General features: G+C 38.8%; 2 protein-coding genes across 4 annotated transcripts in view; one reads left to right on the top strand and one right to left on the bottom strand.

Annotated features, from left to right (window-relative positions):
* Positions 1-22,828, top strand: part of ZSCAN25 (zinc finger and SCAN domain containing 25) — a 173,309-nt gene that overhangs the window by 51,933 nt on the left and 98,548 nt on the right. The window contains exon 7 of one of the 3 annotated variants that reach the window (XM_021671664.2): positions 8,813-13,089. The exons of the other annotated variants lie outside the window; for them this stretch is intronic. Within the exon in view, the coding sequence (XP_021527339.1) occupies positions 8,813-8,847 (35 nt within the window). The 3' untranslated portion in view covers positions 8,848-13,089. Of the gene's footprint in view, positions 1-8,812; positions 13,090-22,828 lie in introns of those variants that run through there. 3 annotated transcript variants of the gene reach the window in all.
* The window catches only part of CYP3A5 (cytochrome P450 family 3 subfamily A member 5), a 53,818-nt gene that overhangs the window by 15,878 nt on the left and 15,112 nt on the right, over positions 1-22,828 (bottom strand). Inside the window, exons 3-4 of the mRNA XM_012455551.3 lie at positions 12,254-12,306; positions 10,331-10,430 (exon numbers count right to left, since the gene is read on the bottom strand). Coding sequence (XP_012310974.1) covers positions 10,331-10,430; positions 12,254-12,306 — 153 coding nt within the window. The remainder of the gene's footprint in view (positions 1-10,330; positions 10,431-12,253; positions 12,307-22,828) is intronic.

Here is a 22,828-nt window from a genome sequence, read left to right as displayed (position 1 = left end):
TGGTCTGGGTCTGGTGAGTGGAGGTCCAGGAAGCCACAGTCGTCCATTCATCTGATTAAAAAAGGGGACTGAAACAGGGAGCCAAGTCAGGAGATTCCCGGGCAAAAAGAAAAAAAAAAAAAACGCCACAAATCTCAGCGCTGCTGTTTCAGCTAGCTCAGTGGGTCGCTGCACGGGAAAGCACACAGATCCGGGCGCCTTTTCAGCAGGCGAGAGAGTCGACCATTCAACTAAAAGGAAAAAAAAAGGCTCTGAGGCAGGGAGCCAGGTGATCAGGTTTGGCTGGTCCCACCCCACCCCCCCCCACCACACACAAAAAAACAGGAATTGGAAATGCTCTGGGTTGAGAGCTTCACAGCAAGCACAGCTGAACCTGGGATGGTCCAGCTCTGTGGGGGAGGGGTGTCCACCATTACCGAGGCACTCCACCACTACGGAGGCAGTCCGCCATTGTGGAGGCAGCCTGCCGTTGCCGAGGCAACCCACCATTACAGAGAGAGTCCGTCATTACAGAGGCGGGCCACCATTGCCAAGGCAGTTCTAACTACACCCATATAAACAGGACTGCAGGGAAGTTCACATGGCAGCTGGGCAGAGCCCACAGCAACTCAGCAAAGCCTCTGCAGGCAGACAGTGACTAGCTTGCCTCCTTGCTGGGCAGGGCAGCCCTGAAAAAAAGGCAGCAGCATGATGGAAATTCCTAAATAAAGCCCTAACACCCCGGGACAGAGCACCTGGGATAAAAAGGGTTTATGAGTTCTGCTGCAGCTGACTTAAATGTACCTGCTCAGCAGCTCTGAATGAACAACAGAGCTCACAGCTCAGCAATTGAGCTACTGTAAAGGACAGACTGTCTCCTCAAGCAGCTCCCTGACACCTGTATATCCAAAGAGTCACCTCATAAAGGAGAGCTCAGACTGACATTTGGCAGGTATCCTTCTGGGACAAAGCAGAAGAAACTGGTAGCAACCTTTACTGTTGTGCAGCTGCTGCAGGTGATCCCCAGGCAAGCAGGGCCTGGAGTGGACCTCAGCAGTCCTACAACAGAGGGGCCAGACTGTTAGAAGGGAAAATAAGAAACAGAAATAACTTCATCATCAACAAACACGACGTCCACTCAGAGACCCAATCAGCAAGTCAGCAACTACAAAGACGACAGGTGGATAAATCCACAAAGATGGGAAGAAACCAGCACAAAAAGGATGAAAACACTGGAAACCAGAACACCTCTCCTCCTACAAGGGATCACAACTCCTCACCAGCAAGGGAACAAGACTGGAGGGAGAATGAATGTGATGAAATGACAGAATCAGCCATCAGAAAGTGGGTAATAAGAAACTTCCATGAGCTAAAAGAACATGTTCTAACCCAATGCAAAGAAACTAAGAATGTTGAAAAAAGATTTGACGAAATGCTAATGAGAATGGACAACTTAGAGAGGTATATAAGTGAATTGATGGAGCTGAAAAACACAACACGAGAACTTCACTAAGCATGCACAAGTTTCAACAGCCGAATTGACCAAGCAGAAGAAAGGATATCAGAGGTCGAAGATCAACTCAATGAAATAAAACGAGAAGGGAAGATTAGAGAAAACAGGGTAAAAAGGAATGAACAAAGTCAACAAGAAATATGGAACTATGTGAAAAGACCTAATCTACGTTTGATAGGTGTACCTGAATGTGACAAAGAGAATGAATCCAAGCTGGAAAATACTCTTCAGGATATTATCCCGGAAAACTTCCCCAACCTAGCAAGGCAGGCCAATATTCAAGTCCAGGAAATACAGAGAACACCACAAAGATATTCCTCAAGAAGAGCAACCCCAAGGCACATAATCGTCAGATTCACCAGGGTTGAAATGAAGGAGAAAATGCTAAGGGCAGCCAGAGAGAAAGGTCAGGTTACCCACAAAGGGAAGTCCATCAGACTCACAGCAGATCTCTCAGCAGAAATCTTACAAGCCAGAAGAGAGTGGAGGCTAATATTCAACATCCTTAAAGAAAAGAACTTTCAACCCAGAATTTCATATCCAGCCATACTAAGCTTCATAAGTGAAGGAAAAATAAAATCCTTTGCAAACAAGCAAGTACTCAGAGATTTCATCACCACCAGGCCTGCTTTACAAGAGCTCCTGAAGGAGGCACTACACATAGAAAAGAACAACCAATACTAGCCACTCCAAAATCATACCAAATGGTAAAAAGCATCAACACAGTGAAGAATCTGCATCAACTAACACACAAAACAGCCAGCTAGCATCAAAATGGCAGTATCAAATTCACACATAACAATATTAACCCTAAATGTAAATGGACTAAATGCCCCAATCAAAAGACACAGACTGGCAAATTGGATAAAAAGCCAAAACCCATCGGTGTGCTGTATCCAGGAAACACATCTCACATGCAAGGATACACAAAGACTCAAAATAAAGGGATGGAGGAATATTTACCAAGGAAATGGAGAGCAAAAAAAAAAAAAAAAAAAAAAAAAGCAAGAGTTGCAATTCTCATCTCTGATAAAATAGACTTTAAAGCAACAAAGATCAAAAGAGACAAAGAAGGACATTACATAATGGTAAAAGGATCAATGCAACAAGAAGAGCTAACGATCCTAAATATATATGCACCTAATACAGGAGCACCCAGATACATAAGGCAAGTTCTTAAAGACTTACAAAGAGACTTAAACTCCTACACAATAATAGTGGGAGACTTTAACACCCCATTGTCAATATTAGATCAACGAGACAGAAAATTAACAAGGATATCCAGGACTTGAACTCAGACCTGGACCAAGCAAATCTAATAGACATTTACAGAACTCTTCACTCCAAATCCACAGAATATACATTCTTCTCAGCACCACATCACACCTACTCTAAAATTGACCACATAATTGGAAGTAAATCACTCCTCAGCAAATGCAAAAGAATGGAAACCATAACAAACAGTCTCTCAGACCACAGTGCAATCAAGTTAGGACTCAGAATTCAGAAACCAACCCAGAACCGCACAGCTTCATGGAAACTGACAGGAGCTGGTTTTTTGAAAAGATCAACAAAATAGACAGACCACTAGCCAGATTAATAAAAAAGAAAAGAGGGAATAACCAAATATATGCAACAAAAAACGATAAAGGGGATATCACCACAGATTCAACAGAAATTCAAACCATCATCAGAGATTATTACAAACAACTCTATGCACATAAACTAGAAAACCTGGAAGAAATGGATAAATTCCTGGACAATTGCCTCCTCCCAAGCCTAAACCAGGAAGAAGTCGAAATATTAAATAGACTAATAACAAAGTCTGAAGTTGAGGCAGCAATTAAGAGCCTACCACCCCAAAAAAGCCCAGGTCCAGATGGGTTCACAGCCGAATTCTACCAGACATACAAAGAGGAGCTGGTACCATTTCTTTGAAACTATTCCAAATAATCCAAAAAGAGGGAATCCTTCCCAAATCATTTTATGAGACCCACATCATCCTGATACCAAAACCCGGCAGAGACTCAACAAGGAAAGAAAACTACAGGCCAATATCCATGATGAACATAGATGCAAAAATCTTCAATAAAATACTGGCAAGCCAATTGCAACAGCACATCAAAAAGCTTATCCACCATGATCAAGTAGGATTCATCCCGGGGATCAAGGCTGGTTCAACATACGCAAGTCTATAAACATAATATACCACATAAACAGAACCAAAGACAAAAACCACATGATTATCTCAATTGATGCAGAGAAGGCCTTCAACAAAATTCAACAGCACTTTATGCTAAAAACCCTCAATAAACTAGGTATTGATGGAACATATCTCAAAATAATAAAAGCTATTTATGACAAACAAACAGCCAATATCATACTGAATGGGCAAAAACTGGAAGCATTCCCTTTGAAATCTGGCACTAGACAAGTATGCCCTCTCTCACCACTCCTACTCAATATAGTACTGGGAGTTCTAGCCAGAGCAATCAGGCAAGAAAAAGAAATAAAGGGTATTCAAATAGAAAAGGAGGAAGTCAAATTGTCTCTATTTGCAGATGACATGATTGTGTATCTTGAAGACCCCATCGTCTCAGCCCAAAATCTCCTGAAACTAATAAGCAACTTCAGCAAAGTCTCAGGATACAAAATCAATGTGCAAAAATCACAAGCATTCCTATACACCAATAACAGACTAAAAGAGAGCCAAATCAAGAATGAACTGCCATTCACAGTTGCTACAAAGAGAATAAAATACCTAGGAATACAACTAACAAGGAAGGTAAAGGACCTCTTCAAGGAGAACAACAAACCACTGCTCAACGAAATAAGGGAGGACACAAACAGATGGAGAAACATTCCATGTTCATGGTTAGGAAGAATCAATATCATGAAAATGGCCATACTGCCCAAAGTAATTTACAGATTCAACGCTATCCCCATCAAGCTACCGATGACCTTCTTCACAGAACTGGAAAAAACCACCTTAAGCTTCATATGGAACCAAAAGAGAGCCCGCATAGCCAAGTCAATTCTAAGAAAAAAGAACAAAGCGGGAGGCATCACACTACCGGACTTCAAACTATACTACAAGGCTACAGTAATCAAAACAGCATGGTACTGGTACCAAAACAGAGATATAGACCAATGGAACAGAACAGAGGCGTCGGAGGCAACACAACATATCTACAACCATCCGATCTTTGACAAACCTGACAAAAATAAGCAATGGGGAAAGGAGTCCCTGTTTAATAAGTGGTGTTGGGAAAACTGGCTAGCCATATGCAGAAAGCAGAAACTGGATCTCTTCCTGACACCTTACACTAAAGTTAACTCCAGATGGATTAAAGTCTTAAACATAAGACCTAACACCATAAAAACCCTAGAAGAAAATCTAGGCAAAACCATTCAGGACATAGGCGTAGGCAAGGACTTCATGACCAAAATACCAAAAGCATTGGCAACAAAAGCCAAAATAGACAAATGGGACCTAATCAAACTCCACAGCTTCTGCACGGCAAAAGAAACAGTCAATAGAGTGAATCGGCAACCAACAGAATGGGAAAAATTTTTGCAGCTTACCCATCTGACAAAGGGCTGATATCCAGAATTTACAAAGAACTAAAACAGATTTACAAGAAAAAAAGCCCATTCAAAAGTGGGCGAAGGATATGAACAGATACTTTACAAAAGAAGACATACATGAGGCCAACAAACATATGAAAAAATGCTCATCATCACTGGTTATTAGAGAAATGCAAATCAAAACTACATTGAGATACCATCTCACGCCAGTTAGAATGGTGATCATTAAAAAATCTGGAGACAACAGATGCTGGAGAGGATGTGGAGAAATAGGAACACTTTTACACTATTGATGGGAGTGTAAATTAGTTCACCCATTGTGGAAGACAGTGTGGCGATTCCTCAAGGACCTAGAAATAGAAATTCCATTTGACCCAGCAATCCCATTACTGGGTATATATCCATAGGATTATAAATGATTCTACTATAAGGACACATGCACACGAATGTTCATTGCAGCACAGTTTACAATAGCAAAGATCTGGAACCAACCCAAATGCCCATCGATGATAGACTGGACAGGGAAAATGTGGCACATATACACCATGGAATATTATGCAGCCATCAAAAACGATGAGTTCACATCCTTTGTAGGGACATGGATGAACCTGGAAACCATCATTCTCAGCAAACTGACACAAGAACACAAAATCAAACACGACATGTTCTCACTCTTAGGTGGGTGTTGAACAATGAGAACACATGGACACAGGGAGGGGAGCACTACACACTGGGGTCTGTTGGGGGGAAATGGGGAGGGACAGCGGGGGGTGGGGAGTTGGGGAGAGATAGCATGGGGAGAAATGCCACGCATAGGTGAAGGGGAGGAAGGCAGCAAATCACACTGCCACATATGCACCTATGCAACAATCTTGCATGTTCTTCACATGTACCCAAAAACCTAAAATGCAATAAAAATAAATAAATAAATAAATAAAAAAGAAATGGAGAGGCATACTATATTCATGGAATGAAAGACTAAACATAGTAAAGAAAGATACAGATTATCCTTAAATTGTTCTGTTGGTTTAATTCAAGTTTGTCCACCTTGTGGCCTGCAGTGCTCATGCAGTCTAGGATGGCTTTGAATATAGCCCAACACAAATTTGCAAACTTTCTGAAAACATTTTGAGATTTTTTTGCAATTTTTTTCATAATTTTGTAATTTTTGTGATTTGCAAGTGCAAACTTTGTAGATGACAATGGAATGGAATGGGATAATCAGAGGATGTCAAATCCACAAATAATGGAGTATTATCCATAATTTGCACTATAATTGCAAACAGTTCGGTCAGAAGAAATGAAAAAACATTAAAATTAACCAACAAAGAGTGAGAGGACTCTATTGCAATGCCACATAAAGTGAATTGTGACAAGGAATTCAAGTGTGTATTCTGGACAAGGCAGAGCGCTGCTGTACACTAGACACTCTCGCCATTTGTACAAATGTGTGGATTCAGTTTTATGGTGATGTGCGACTGCCAGTGTGTGTTATCTTCCTATCATAGACAGTTGAATTGACACTATCAGATATTAGGTGTGTTTGTGGCAAGTTGGCAAGTAAAACACAGTGATTATCAATGATATTTCAACCTACCTTTGTAAATGATAGGTGTTTAATATTATTTAGAAGACGTGTAAGTATTCTTATTTGATTATTAAGCTTTGCTTTCTATTTTCCTGTTTTCTCTTTCTTTCTTTTATTTTTCTTTTCTTTTCTTTTTGAGACAGAGTTTCACTCTTGTTGCCCAGGCTGGAGCGCATTGGCACAATCTTGGCTCACTGCCACCTCTGCCTCCCGGGTTCAAGCGATTCTTCTGCCTCAGCCTCCCAAGTAGCTGGAATTACAGGCATCTGCCACCACACCTGGTTACTATTTTGTATTTTTAGTAGAGATGGGGTTTCTCCATGTTGGTCAGGCTAGTCTTGAACTCCCAACCTCAGATGATCCACCTGCCTCAGCCTCCCAAAGTGCTAGGATTACAGGCATGAGCCACCGGGCTTGGCCCATATTTTCATAATAAAAGTAAATATAGTTTCTTATCTATTATAATGCTTTTAATTCCAGCATAACTTCCACAATGTCTTAAAATAGAACCCTAAAAAAGAAAAATTATAGATGAAGGAAGATTGTTTAATGAAAAGTGCACAAATGACTTCTTTCTTTCTTTTCTTGTTAATTTGCTTGTTGAGGCAAATAGTGAAGCACTCTGCTTAATTTCTCTGGAATTTGTGCCAGTTTTCAAAGACTACAATTTGAAGAGGGATTATATGCAAAAACATGCTGACAAATTTGGTGTATATCAAGGAGTGTGTTGTAAGGAAAAAATAGCAGAACTGAAAAAAACGAAGTCTGTCTTTTCAACAACAAAAAAAATTTTTTTAAAGTTACATGTCAAATGAACTCCATTGTAAAAGTTAGTTATGGGGTAGTAGCAAATTTCATAGCAAAAAATAAAATAAAATAAAAACCATTTACTGATGGTGAGATGTATCGAAAATGTGGTAGATATTATTTGTCTTGAGAACCCCAAACTGGTATCTCTAAAATCAGTTTGTCCCATGAGACTGTAGCCAGGAGAACTGAAGAAATTGGGAAATCTATCGAAAGATGTCTGGAGAGTAAAGCTGCTAATTTAAAATTTTATGCTTTGGTGATTGATGAAGGCACTAACACTACAGATATGTCACAACTTGCCATTTTTATTAGATTATTGATGATGAATATAGTGTCACTGAAGAAAGAGAAATGTCACTGTGCCATTAAAAGAGACAACTTAGATTTATTCGAAGCAGTGAAAAATATGTTAAAGCGATTTTCTTTGTCCATTTTGAACATATTTGGTATAACTATAGATGGTGCCCTGGTGATGGTAGGTAGAAGCGTAGGACTTGTAAAATTAATAGAAGATGATGCAATTGCCCACAAAACTCAGGTTTGATAAAGTATTACTGCGTAATATATCAAGAAAATCCATGTGCACAAGCTTTAAAAATGGATGACATCATGCAAATTGTCATCAAGACTGTGCATTTCACAAGGGCCAAGGGTATGCATCATCGCTAGTTGCAGGAATTCATTAAAAGTATGGATGCTGACTCTAGCAACATGATTCACTTTTTAGAAGTAACATGGTTAAGTCAAGGCAAAATGTTGTGAAGATTTTATGCTTTGTGACATGAAATCAAGCCCTTTATGGTATCAAATACAAAATTTGTGCCAGAACTTGACAATGAAAACTGGCTTACAGATTTAGCATTTTTAGTGGATTTGAAGGCCCATTTAAGTGAGTTAAACCTGTGTCTTCAATGTGAAAACCAACTTAACAATGCAATGTTTCAAACCATAACAGCATTCCAAATGAAACTGAAATTATGGCAAGTTCAAATAAAGGCAAACCATTTTATGCATTTTGACACGTTGGCTAAACACGGTCCTGTGAACAGCAAAAAATATGCAGCCTTGCTTTTCAAGTTGATACAGGAATTTGAAAACAGGAATTTCAAGATTTCTGAAAAAATAATATTTTGGTATATTTGTGACTCAATTTTCACTTGACATAAATATGTTACCTGCCAATTTTCAAATGGAATGCCCAGAGCTGCAGTCTGATGTTCAACTTAAAAATGTGATCGTGTTTCTTTACTGGACATTTGTAAGACCTGTCTTCCCAATGACAAATATCCCTCACTTCACAATCACACCTTGTTCATCTCATTGCTTTTTGGCAGCATCTACATTTGTGAGCAACTGTTTTCAAGGATGAAGCACATGAAGAGTAAAATTAGAACCAAAATATCTGATGAGCACCTTGATAACTCACTGAGAATTGCAACTACTTCCATTAAGCCAGATATTGATGCATTAGTTTTTTTGTTGCCCTTTTTTCTTTCATAATAAAAAAATTAAAAAAAAGTAGTGAAGTTTTTTTTTACTTAGATATGTACCTTTTCTATATCAGTGATTGCAAACTTGGGAACTGTTCAAACATTTTAAAAGACCCTCTGAACAGGCAGTGCATAATTAGGATTATTATGCAAGGACATTTTTGCTTATCTATTGTGGTAGATATAATGAAAACTACACATGGGCCTTTTTTTTTTTCTTAGCTTATCAGTTATCATTAGGATTAATGTATTTTGTGTGTGTTCCAAGACAATTCGTCTTCCGTTATGGCCCAGGGAAGCCAAAAGATTTGGACACTTCTGCTTTAATTCAATTCTTATCAAAATTATGGCAGGTTTGTTTGGAGACACTTACAAAGTTATTCTAAATTTTTATAGAAAGGCAAGGGACAAGAAAAGCTAAACTATTCTGAAAATGTAAATCAATTAAGTTGAAAGAATCACTCTATATGATGTTAAGAGTTATTGTAGAGCTACTAGAGTCACCATGGTGTGATATTGGTGTAAACACAGTCATCAATGGGAGAGAATAAACAATAAGAAATAGATGCAGAAAATATGTTCAGCTAATTTTTGACAATGTGCCCACCTTCCCAAAATGGTGTTGGAATATTTGGACAGCCATAGTCTGCAAAAAAAATGAACCTTGATCTAAATCTAATAACTTATACAAATATTAACAAATAGAGTTAACATTTTGTAAAGTGTTAAACTATATAACTCTTAGAAAAAACAATGTACGAAGGAGGGTGAGGCAAAGAATTTTCAGACTTGACACCAAGAGAAGAATTCAAAAGGAAATATTAACACATTGTGCTCCTCAAATACATAAAAGTTTGTGCTGATATAGACCCTGTCAGAGAAAAAGAGAAACTCCATGTTGTGACTGTAGGATAGCAGGAGGGAGTCACATGGTGACAGAATGGGTCTGCATCTTGATGGTGCTGATCACTGCACAAATCTACGAATGTGATAAATTTGCTTAAAACTACACACATACAAAAACACACACAAAGGAGAGCACATAAAACTGGTGAAATCTGAATAAGCTCTGTAAACTATATTAAAGTCAATTTCCTGTAATATTAGGTTAGTGCAAAAGTTATTGCAGTTTTTTAAAAATGACAAACTGCAATAACTTTTGTGCCAACCTAATAATATGAGTATACCATATTTATAGTTATGCAAGATTGCAAGATGTTACCATTGGGGGAGACAGGATGAAGGGTACATGGAACTTTCCTGTACATTTTTAAGATAACTTTCTGTGAATATATAAGTTCTTTTCAAAATAAAAATTAGATCATTCAATCATTATTTAAATTTCAGAAAATGGATGCTTACCCTCCGGTTTGTGAAGACAGAATAACATTCTTTCACTAACACTGCTTTGATCATGTCGGGATCTGTGATAGCCAGCACAGGGAGTTGACCATCATATGATCTGTGTGGGGACAACAGAGCTGATTAAACTTCACTAGCCCGATTCTGTATCTGGAGCCACACCCAAGAAGCCAGACTGATCCTGATGTTATGTAATCCATACCCCTAGTTGTACCATACACAGTAACCTTAGTTTCTAGTTCATTAGGGTATGACACATCACAAGAGTCTGACACAGGAGCCACCCAAGTCTTCATACAATGAAGGGTAATGTGGCTCAAACAAGGAAGGGACATTGAAAGACAAAAGAGCTCTTGAAAGAGATCATGGTTAGAAATAACAGGAGAGCATTTGTTAAGCTGGGTGGTGCATACATGAGTATTTCCTATGCCACTCTCCATAATGTTTCATATATTTAAAATATTTCATTATCAAAAAATATTATTTCCATGAAAAATTGAAGGCAGGTAAATCATCAGATGCTCACAAGAGTAAATGTTGCAAGGGGCAGTTGGTGTGGGGGCCCATGGACATCCCGAGCTGTGTGTTCTTTCTACTCAGTCGTGTTGCCTGTATGGGCCGTGCCAGCTCCACAGCACCCCACAGCCAGCACTGCGGTTTCTAAGGACTTGGTAAGAGAAGATGAAGAAGCACAAAGAGGCAAAACCTTCTCCCACTTGCTTCTAGTGAGCAAACACACCACTGCACCTCTTCCACTGCTCTCACCAGACCTCTAGCACCTCTGACAGGGAACAGCTGCTGCAATTGGCTGAGGCCACCTGATAAAATCACAGTCCATCAGCCCCCAGGGAACACAATGGTTTAAGAATATCCAGCATCTCTTCTTCAAAGTAAACAAAATGGTATAAACCAGTAAGTACTTGTATACCCTTCTATTAAAAAGTCTTGGCTTAAATTTAAAAAGCAAAGCAGAACCAAAAATTCCATACTTGAAGAGAAAGTTTAAAAAAGTGAAGCATAAGTGATATCCCAATCTGTTCTCTGTTATCTCTTAACTCTTCTTTCAAAAGCACCTGTTAAATCCAATGTCTAAATGAAAGAGTTTAGGCTTTTAATTGGAAGTGAATCGATGTGGGAAGGAGATGATGCCATTCATTTATGAGCACATATTATAAAAGTCTGAGACAATGTATGTGAGAAAAGGGCACCTAAGGAAGAAAGAAAGAAAAAGGGAATAGGCAGCCACTGAATAGAAGGCAATGCTGGGAGTCCCTGAGCCAACAAAGCCTGGAGAAGAGTTGTAACCACAATGCTCCCAGCCTAGTTCAGACTGAAGAGCTCAACACCTGGTGACATGGATCCTTGGTAGGACAAGCCTTGAAAATTTTACAATAGCGAGTGTGAACGTTGTCAGAACCAAAGTGACATCACTATTTTTTTTTTTATCCCTGACAAATCCCAAGAAAGCTTGAAGAGAGGATTCTCATGCTTGTGTTTCTAGTAACAAAACTATCACAAGACTCTACAAAAAACACAACTTTGCACAAAGGCCATTTCAATTTTTGCACAAAAATATTTCAGCAAGGACACCTGCCCAGCAACTGCCTGTTCAACCTTGGTGTGGCACCACCCTTGTTATTGATCTTTGCAACTAACTGTAATTATCTCAGAACAGTTATGAAATCCTCCTCACATGGAGCATCTTTGTCTTGCTTTACCTCCCTGAATTTGCAAATGGCACGCAGACTCCCACTGCAATACTCTAAATAATTATCGTCTTCTTTCAGAGAACCTCTCACTGTTTGTATTTAGGTTGACAAGAGCTTCATCCCATGAAGCCCTGGACAGAGACTATCCACTGTGCAGTGGGGTAACCTCATCACAGAAGCAGATCTATCCAATGGAGGTTTCCAGAATACTCACCCCCACATTTTCCCATACTTTTTATGACATTTTGAGTCAAATTTCCAGATACCCTGTGAGGAGAAACAAAATACAATTTATTATTTTAAGTAGAATGAACCCTACCTCTAACTGGGACTGAAAACAGTTGCATCCTGTGAAATGAGGCCTGCTATCTTTCACTGGCAGAGGAAGCTTATTCAGAGACATTTTAAGGGAAAGGCAAGAAAACAGAGGATATATTTGAAATGGGGAATTTAAAGTCACTCTTGAATTTTCTCCAAGTACTGAAGGACTCACGCTTGTCTATGACTTGTAAGTAACTCTTTGTCTTTCTGATATATTTTTGCTTTTTCTTTTATTCTCTCTAAAGTCTTCTAACCCCCTGCATGATCACCTGCAATGGCAGGGGCCAAATTGAGGCTGAGGAAAAGTGAGTATCTGCAGGGAATGCATAATTTTTTATCTCTTCCATCAGTATCCTTTTCATTTATCTCATGTGCTCTCTCTAGAATTCTAGCATAATTAGAAAGTTAAAAGAAACCAGGGACGTTTTTTAGTCTTGCAGATTTAGATAAGTCTAAGACATGTTGTTGAATGATAAAATGAGTGACTGAGTGAGTGAGCAAGTGAGCAAGTGAAAAAGTGGACTACCTTTTATTTAAATTATACTTTAAGTTCTGTGGTACATGTTCAGAATGTGCAGGTTTGTTACATCAGTATACAAGTTTCATGGCTGCATCCATCCCCCTGTTATCTACATTAGGTATTTCTCCTAATGTTATCCCTCCCCAATCCCCCCACCCCCTGCTATCTCTCCCCTAGCCCCACAACCCACCGACAGGCCCCAGTGTATGATGTTCCCCTCCCTGTGTCCATGTGTTCTCATTGTTCAGCACCCACTTACGAGTGAGAATGTGCAGTGTTTGGTTTTCTGTTCTTGTGTTAGTTTACTGAGAATGATGGTTTCCAGCTTCATCCATGTCCCTGCAAAGGACATGAACTCATCCTTTTTTATGGCTGCCTAGTATTCCATGGTGTATATGTGCCACATTTTCTTTATCCAGTCTATCACTGATGGGCATTTGGGTTGGTTCCAAGTCTTTGCTAATGTAAACAGTGCCACAATAAACATACATGTGCATGTGACTTTATTATAGAATGATTGATAATACTTCAGGTATATACCCAGTAATGGGATTGCTGAGTCAAATGGTATTTCTAGTTCTAGATCCTTGAGGAATCGCCACACTGTCTTCCACAATTGTTGAACATTTTACACTCCCAACCACAGTGTAAAAGCATTCCTATTTCCCCACATCCTTTCCAGCAATCGTCTCCTGATTTTTTAATGATTGCCATTCTAACTGGTGCGAGATGGTATCTCAATGTGGTTTTCATTTCCATTTCTCTATGACCAGTGAAAATGAGCTTTTTTCATGTTTATTGACTGCATAAATGTCTTCTTTTGAGAAGTGTCTGTTCATATCCTTCGCCTACTTTTTGATGGGGCTGTTGGTTTTTCTCTTGAAAGTTTGTTATTTGTAGATTCTGAATATTAGCCCTTTGTCAGATGGGTAGATTGCAAAATTTTTTTTCCATTTTATTGGTTGCTGGTTCACTCTGATGATAGTTTCTTTTGCTGTGCAGAAGCTCTTAAGTTTAATTAGATCCCATTTGTGTAGTTTGGCTTTTGTTGCCATTGCTTTTGGTGTTTTCGTCATGAAGTCCTTGCCTATGCCTGTGTTCTGAATAGTATTGCCTAGGTTTACTTCTAGGGTTTTTATGGTAGTAGATCTTATGTTTAAATCTTTTTTTTTTTTTTTTTTAAATTTTACTTTAGGTTCTGGGGAACATGTGCAGGTCATGCAGGGTTGTTGCATAGGCGCATATTATATCCGGCATTTCTCCCCATGTTATCCCTCCCCACCCTTCTCACCCCCGCTGTCCCTTCCCTAGTCCCCCCAACTTCCCCCAGTGTGTGATGCTCCTCTCCCTGAATCCACATGTTCTCATTGTTCAACACCCACCTATGAGGTGAGAACATGTGGTGTTTGGTTTTTTGTTCTTGTGTCAGTTTGCTGAGAATGATGGTTTCCAGATTTGTCCAAGTCCCTACAAAGGACACAAACTCATTGTTTTTTATGGCTGTGTAGTATTCCATGGTGTATATGTGACACATTTTCTTTGTCCAGTCTATCATTGATGGACATTTTGATGGTTCCAGGTCTTTGCTATTGTAAACAGGGCTGCAATGAACATATGTGTGCATGTGTCTTTATAGTAGAACAATGTATAATTCTTTGGGTATGTACCGAGTAATGGGATTGCTGGGTCAAATGAAATTTCTATTTCTAGATCCTTGAGAAGTTGCCACACTGTCTTCCACAATGGTTGAACTAATTTACACTCCCACCAACTGTGTAAGAGTGTTCCTATTTCTCCATATCCTCTCCAGCATCTGTCTCCAGATTTTTTAATGATAGCCATTCTAATTGGCATGAGATGGTATCTCAATGTGGTTTTGATTTGCATTTCTCTAATGACCAGTGATGATGAGCATTTTTTCATATGTTTGTTGGCCTCATATATGTCTTCTTTCGAAAAGTGGTCTGTTCATATCCTTTGCCCACTTTTGAATGGGGTTGCTTGTTTTTTCTTGTAAATCTGTGTTAGTTCTTTGTAGATTCTGGATGTTAGCCCTTTGTCAGATGGGTAGACTGCAAAAATTTTTTCCCATTCTGTTGGTTGCTGCTTCACTCTAATGATTGTTTTTTTTTAGCTGTACAGAAGCTCTGAATTTTAATTAGATCCCCTTTGTCTATCTTGGCTTTTGTTGCCATTGCTTTTGGTGCTTTAGTCATGAAGTCCTTGCCTATGTTTATGTCCTGGATGGTTTTGCCTATGTTTTCTTCTAGTGTTTTTATGGTGCTAGGTTTTGTGTTTAAATCCTTAATCCATCTGGAGTTAATTTTAGTGTAAGGTGACAGGAAGGGGTCCAGTTTCTGCTTTCTGCACATTGCTAGCTAGTTTTCCCAACACCATTTATTAAACATGGAGTCCTTTCCACATTGCTTATTTTTGTCAGGTTTGTCAAAGATCAGATGGTTATAGATTTGTGGTGTTTCTTCTAAGGCCTCTGTTCTGTTCCATTGGTCTATATCTCTGTTTTGGTACCAGTACCGTGCATTTTGATTACTGTAGACTTGTAGTATAGTTTGAAGTCCAGCAGTGTGTGCCTCTGGCTTTGTTCTTTTTGCTTAGGATTGTCTTGGCTATGCGGGCTCACTTGTTTTTCTGTATGAAGTTTAAGGTCGTTTTTTCCAGTTCTGTGAAGAAGGTCATTGGTAGCTTGATGGGGATAGCATTGAATCTATAAATTACTTTGGGCAGTATGGGCATTTTCATGATACTGATTCTTCCTAACCATGAGCATGGAATGTTTCTCCGTCTGTTTGTGTTCTCTCTTATTTCGTTGAGCAGTGGTTTGTAGTTCTCCTTGAAGAGGTCCTTTACATCCTTTGTTAGTAGTATTCCTAGGTGTTTTATTCTCTTTGTAGCAATTGTGAATGGAGTTCGCTCTTGATTTGGTTCTGTTTGTCTGTTATTGGTATATAGGAATGCTTGTGATTTCTGCACATTGCTTTTGTGTCCTGAGACTTTGCTGAAGTTGCTTATCAACTGAATGCAGCAGCACATCCAAAAGCTTATTCATCATGATCAAGTAGGCTTCATCCCAGGGATGCAAGGCTGGTTCAACATACGAAAGTTCATAAACATAATCCATCACATAAATGGAACCAAAGACAAAAACCACGTGATTACCTCAATAGATGCAGAGAAGGCCTTTGACAAAATTCAACAGCCTTCATACTAAAAACTCTCAATAAACTAGGTATCGATGGAATGTATCATAAAATGATAAAAGCTATATATGACAAACCTACAGCCAATATCATACTGAACGGGAAAAGCTGGAATAATTCCCTTAGAAATCAGGCACTAGACAAGGATGCCCTCTCTCACCACTCCTATTCAATATAGTATTAGAAGTTCTAGCGAGAGCAATCAGGCAAGGAAAAGAAATAAAGTGTATTCAATTAGGAAAGGAGGAAGGCAAACTGTCTATTTGCAGATGAAATGATTGTATATTTAGAAGACTTCATCATCTCAGCCCAAAATCTTCTCAAACTGATGTTTAAATCTTTAATCCATCTTGAGTTAATTTTTGTATAAGGTGTAAGGAAGGGATCCAGTTTTAGCTTTCTGCATATGGCTAGCCAGTTTTCCCAAAACCATTTATTAAATAGGGAATCCTTTCTCCATTGCTTGTTTTTGTCATGTTTGTCAAAGATCAGATGGTTGGAGATGAGTGGCATTACTTCTGAGGCCTCTGTTCTCTTCCATTGCTCTATATCTCTGTTTTGGTACCAGTACCATGCTGTTTTGATTACTGTAGCCTTGTAGTGTAGTTTGAAGTCAGGTAGTGTGAAGCCTCCAGCTTTTGATGTGTGCTATTTTTTGGTTCCATATGAAGTTTAAGGTGGTTTTTTCCAATTATGTAAAGAAAGTCAATGGTAGCTTGATAAAGATCACATTGAAAATATAAATTACTTGGGCAGTGTGGCCATTTTCATGTTGTTGATTCTTCCTAACCATGAGCATGGAATGTTTCTCTGTTTCTGTCCTCTTATTTCCTTGAGCTACAGTAGTTTGTAGTTCTCCTTGAAGAGGTCCTTCACATCCCTTGTTAGTTGTATTCCTATGTATTTTTTTCTCTTTGTAGCAATTGTGAATGGGAGTTCACTCATGATTTGGCTCTCTGTTTATCTGTTATTGGTGTGTAGGAATGCTTTTGATTTTTGCACATTGATTTTGTCTCCTGAGTCTTTGCTGAAGTTGCTTATCAGCTTAAAGAGTTTTTGGGCTGAGACGATGGGGTCTTCTAAATATACAATCATGTAATTTGCAAATAGGGACAATTTGACTTCCTCTTTTCCTAATTGAAAACCCCTCATTTCTTTCTTTTGCCTGATTGCCCTGGCCAGAACTTTCAATACTGTATTGAATAGGAGTGGTGAGAGAGGCCATCCTTGTCTTGTGCTGGTTTTCAAAGGGAATGCTTCCAATTTTTGCCCATACAGTATGATATTTGCTGTGAGTTTTTCATGAATAGCTCTTATTATTTTGAGATATGTTCCATTGATACCTAGTTTATTGAGAGTTTTTAGCATAAAGGGCTGTTGAATTTTGTCAAAGGCCTTTGCATCTATTAAGATAATCATGTGGTTTTTGTCTTTAGTTCTGTTTATGTGCTGGATTACATTTATAGATTTGTGTATGTTGAACCAGTCTCGTATTCTAGGGATGAAGCCAACTTGATCGTGATGGATAAGCTTTTTGATGTGCTGTTGGATTCATTTTGCCAGTATTTTATTGAAGATTTTTGCATCAATGTTTATCATGGATATTGGCCTGATAGTTTCTTTTTCAGTTGTGTCTCTGCCAGGTTTTGGTATCAGGATGATGTTGGACTCATAAAATGAGTTAGGGAGGATTCCCTCTTTTTGTATTGTTTGGAATAGTTTTAGAAAGAATGGTACCAGTTCCTGTTTGTACCTCTGATAGAATTCAGCTGTGAACCCATATGGTCCTGGATATTTTTTGGTTGGTAGGCTGTTAATTGCTGCCTCAATTTCAGACCTCGTTGTTGGTCTATTCAGGGATTCGACTTCTTCCTGGTTTAGTCTTGGGAAAGTGTAAGTATCCAGGAATTTGTCAATTTCTGCTAGATTTACTGGATTGTGTGCATAGAGGTTTTTAGTAATCTCTGATGGTAGTTTGTATTTCTGTGGGATAGGTGGTGATATCCCCTTTATCTTTTTTTATTGTATTTATTTGATTCTTTTCCTCTCTCTTTTTTTAAATTAGTCTGGCTAGAGTTCGATCTATTTCATTGATTGTTTTAAAAAACCAGCTCTTGGATTTATTGATTTTTTGAAGATTTTTTTTGTGTCTGTATCTCCTTCAGTTCTGCTCTGATCTTTGTTATTTCTTGTCTTCTGCTAGCTTTTGAATTTGTTTGCTCTTGCTCTTTTTTTTTTTTTTTTTTTTGAGATGGAGTTTCGCTCTCGTTACCCAGGCTGGAGTGCAATGGCGCGATCTCGGCTCACCGCAACCTGGGTTCAGGCAATTCTCCTGCCTCAGCCTTTTGAGTAGCTGGGATTACAGGCACGTGCCACCATGCCCAGCTAATTTTTTGTATTTTTAGTAGAGACGAGGTTTCACCATGTTGACCAGGATGGTCTCGATCTCTTGACCAAGTGATATACCCACCTCGGCCTCCCAAAGTGCTGGGATTACAGGCGTGATCCTCTAGTTCTTTTAATCACGATGTTAGGGTGTCAATTTTAGATTTTTTCTCACTTCTCATGTGAGCACTTCATGCTATAAATTTCCCTATACACATTGCTCTAAATGTGTCCCAGAAATTCTGGTACATTGTGTCTTCATTCTTATTGGTTTCAAAGAACTTCTTCATTTCTGCATTCATTTCGTTATTTATTCAGTAGTCATTCAGGAGCAGATTGTTCAGTTTCCATGTAGTTGTATGGTTTTGAGTGAGTTTCTTAATCCTGAGTTCTAATTTGGTTGCACTGTGGTCTGAGAGACTGTTTCTTATGATTTCCATTATTTTGCATTTGCTGAGTTGTTTACTTCCAATTATGTGGTCAATGTTAGGGTATGTGCGACATGGTATGGAGAAGAATGTATATTCTGTGGATGTGGGGTGGAGAGTTCTGTAGATGATGTCTATTAGGTTCACTTGGTCCAGAGCTGAGTTTAAGTCCTGGATATCCTTGTTAATTTTCTGTTTTGTTGATCTAATATTGACAGTGGAGTATTAAAGTCTCCCACTATTATTGTGTGGGAGTCTACATCTCTTTATAGGTCAGGAACTTGCTTTATGTATCTGGGTGCTTCTGCATTGGGTACATATATATTTAGGATAGTTAGCTTTTCTTGTTGCATTGATCTCTTTACCATTATGTAATGCCATAATGCCTTTCTTTGTCTCTTTTGATCTTTGTTGGTTTAAAGTCTGTTTTATTAGAGACTAGTATTGCAACCCCTGCTTCTTTTTGCTCTCCATTTGCTTGGTAAATCTTCCTCCATCCCCTTATTTTGAGTGCATGTGTGTCTTTGCACATGAGATGTGTCTCCTGAATACAGCACTCTGATGAATCTTGACTCTTTATCTAGTTTGCCAGGCTGTGTCTTTTGATTGGGGCATTTAGCCCATTTACATTTAAGGTTTTGTAAAAAATATGTTTTTTATTGCACTTTAGGTTCTTGGGTACATGTGCAGAACATGAAGGATTGTTACATATGTACACACATGACAATGTGGTTTGCTGCCTCCATCCCCGTCACCTGTATCTGGCATTTTCCCCCATGTTATCCCTCCCCAACTCCCTACCCCTCCTGTCCTTCCCCTAGTCCCCACCAACAAACCCCAGTATGTGATGCCTCCCTCCCTATGTCCATATGTTCTCACTGTTCAACTCCCATTTATGAGTGAGAACATGTGGTGTTTGATTTTCTGTTCTTGTGTCAGTTTACTGAGAATGATGGTTTCCAGATTCATCCATGTCCCTACAAAGGACAAAAACTCATCATTTTTTATAGCTGTGTAGTATTCTGTGGTGTAGATGTGCCATATTTTCCTTGTCCAGTCTATTATTGATGGGCATTTGGGTTGGTTCCAGGTCTTTGCTATTGTAAACAGTACTGCAATGAACATATGTGTATATGTGTCTTTATAATAAAATGATTTATAATCCTTTGGTTATATACCCAGTAATGGGATTGCTGGGTCGAATGGAATTTCCATTTCTAGGTCCTTGAGGAATCGCCACACTGTCTTCCACAATGGTTGAACTAATTTACACTCCCACCAACAGTGTAAAAGTGTTCCTATTTCTCCACATCCTCTCCAGCATCTTTTGTCTCCAGATTTTTTAAATGATTGCCATTCTAACTGGTGTGAGATGGTATCTCAATGTGGTTTTGATTTGCATTTCTCTAATAACCAGTGAAGATGAGCATTTTTTCATATTTTTTTGGCCTCATATATGTCTTCTTTTGAAAAGTGTCTGTTCATATCCTTTGCCCACTTTTGAGTGAGTTTATTTTTTCTTGTATATCTATATTAGTTCTTTGTAGATTCTGGATATAAGCCCTTTGTCAGATGGGTAGATTGTAAAAATTTTTTCCCATTCTGTTGGATGCCAGTTCACTCTAATGATTGTTTCTTTTGCTGTGCAGAAGCTCTGGAGTTTAATTAGGTCCCATTTGTCTATTTTGACTTTTGTTGCCAATGCTTTTGGTGTTTTGGTCATGAAATCCTTGCCTATGCCTATGTCCTGAATGGTTTTGCTTAGGTTTTCTTCTATGGTTTTTATGGTGTTAGGTCTTATGTTTAAGTCTTTAATCCATCTGGAGTTAATTTTAGTGTAAGGTGTCAGGAAGGGGTCCAGTTTCTGCTTTCTGCACATGGCTAGCCAATTTTCCCAACAGCATTTATTAAAAAGGGAATCCTTTCCCCATTGCTTGCTTTTTTGTCAGGTTTGTCAAAGATCAGATGGTTGTGGATGTGTGGCATTGCCTTCGAGGCCTCTGTTCTGTTCCATTGGTCTATATCTCTGTTTTGGTACCAGTACTGTATTGTTTTGATTACTGTAGACTTGTAGTATAGTTTGAAGCCAGGTAGCATGATGCCTCCAGCTTTGTTCTTTTTTCTTAGAATATACTTGGCTTTGTGGGCTCTCTTTTGGTTCCACATGAAGTTTAAGGTGTTTTTTTCCAGTTCTGTGAAGAAGGTCATTGGTAGCTTGATGGGGATAGCGTTGAATCTATAAATTACTTTAGGCAGTATGGCCATTTTCACAATATTGATTCTTCCTAACCATGAGCATGGAATGTTTTTCCATCTGTTTGTGTCCTCTCTCTTTTTTTTTGAGATGGAGTTTCGCTCTTGTTACCCAGGCTGGAGTGCAATGTCGTGATCTTGGCTCACCGCAACCTCCACCTCCTGGGTTCAGGCAATTCTCCTGCCTCAGCCTCCCAAGTAGCTGGGATTACAGGCATGTGCCACCATGCCTAGCTAATTTTTTGTATTTTTAGTAGAGACGGGGTTTCACCATGTTGACCAGAATGGTCTCGATCTGTTGACCTCATGATCCACCCGCCTTGGCCTCCCAAAGTGCTGGGATTACAGGAATGAGCCACCGCTCCTGGCCTGTGTCCTTTCTTATTTCCTTGAGCAGTGTTTTGTAGTTCTCCTTGAATAGGTCCTTCACATCCTTTGTTGGTTGCATTCCCAGGTATTTTATTAGCTTTGTAGCAATTGTGAATGGCAGTTCATTCTTGATTTGGCTCTGTTTAAGTCTGTTATTGGTGTATAGGAATGCTTGTGATTTCTGCACATTGATTTTGCATCCTGAGACTTTGCTGAAATTGCTTATCAGTTTCAGGAGATTTTGGGCTGAGACTATGGGGTCCTCTAAATAATACAATCATGTCATCTACAAATAGAGACAATTGGACTTCCTCCTTTCCTTATTGAATACTTTTATTTTTTTTTCTTGCCTAATTGCTCTGGCTAGAATTTCCAATACTATATTGAATAGGAATGGTGAGAGATGGCATCTTTGTCTTGTGCCATATTTCAAAGTGAATGCTTTCAGTTTTTGCCCATTCAATATGATATTGGCCATGGGTTTGTCATAAATAGCTTTTATTATTTTGAGATATGTTCCTTTGATACCTGATTTATTGAGAATTTTTAGCATAAAATGCTGTTGAGTTTTGTGGAAGGGCTTCTGCATCTATTGAGATAATCATATGGTTTTATGTCTGTTTACGTGGTAAATTACGTTGATAGACTTGTGTATGTTGAACCAGCCTTGCATCCCCAGGATGAAGCCTACTTGATCATGATGGATAAGCTTTTTGATGTGCTGTTGCAATGTTTGTCAATATTTTATTGAAGATTTTTGCATCTATGTTCATCATGGATATTGGCCTGAAGTTTTCTTTTCTTGTTGAGTCTCTGCTGGGTTTTGGTTTCAGGATGATGTTGGTCTCATAAAATGATTTGGGAAGGATTCCCTCTTTTTGTATTGTTTGGAATAGTTTCAGAAGGAGTGGTACCAGCTCCTCTTTGTACATCTGGTAGAATTCAACTGTGAACCCATCTGGACCTGGGCTTTTTTGGTTAACAGTCTATTAATTTCTACCTCAACTTCAGCCCTTGTTATTGGTCTATTCAGGATTTTGACTTCTTCCTGGTTTGGACTTGGAAGGGTGTAAGTGTTTAGGAATTTATCCATTTCTTTCAGGTTTACTGGTTTATGTGCATAGAGTTGTTTGTAGTAATCTCTGATGGTAGTTTGTATTTCTGTGGAATGGGTGGTGATATCCCCTTTTCGTTTTTTATTGCATCTATTTAATTCTTCTCCCTTTTCTTTTTTATTAATCCAGTTAGTGGTCTATTTTGTTGATATTTTCAAAGAACCAGCTCCTGGATTTATT

Source organism: Aotus nancymaae, unplaced genomic scaffold, assembly GCF_030222135.1.
Source record: "Aotus nancymaae isolate 86718 unplaced genomic scaffold, 86718_ANA_hifiasm-v0.15.2.pri h1tg000015l_0, whole genome shotgun sequence".
Taxonomy (NCBI): Eukaryota; Metazoa; Chordata; class Mammalia; order Primates; family Aotidae; genus Aotus; species Aotus nancymaae.
The sequence above is the reverse complement of the archived record's forward strand: the minus strand, read 5'-3'. Positions and strand labels throughout refer to the sequence as shown.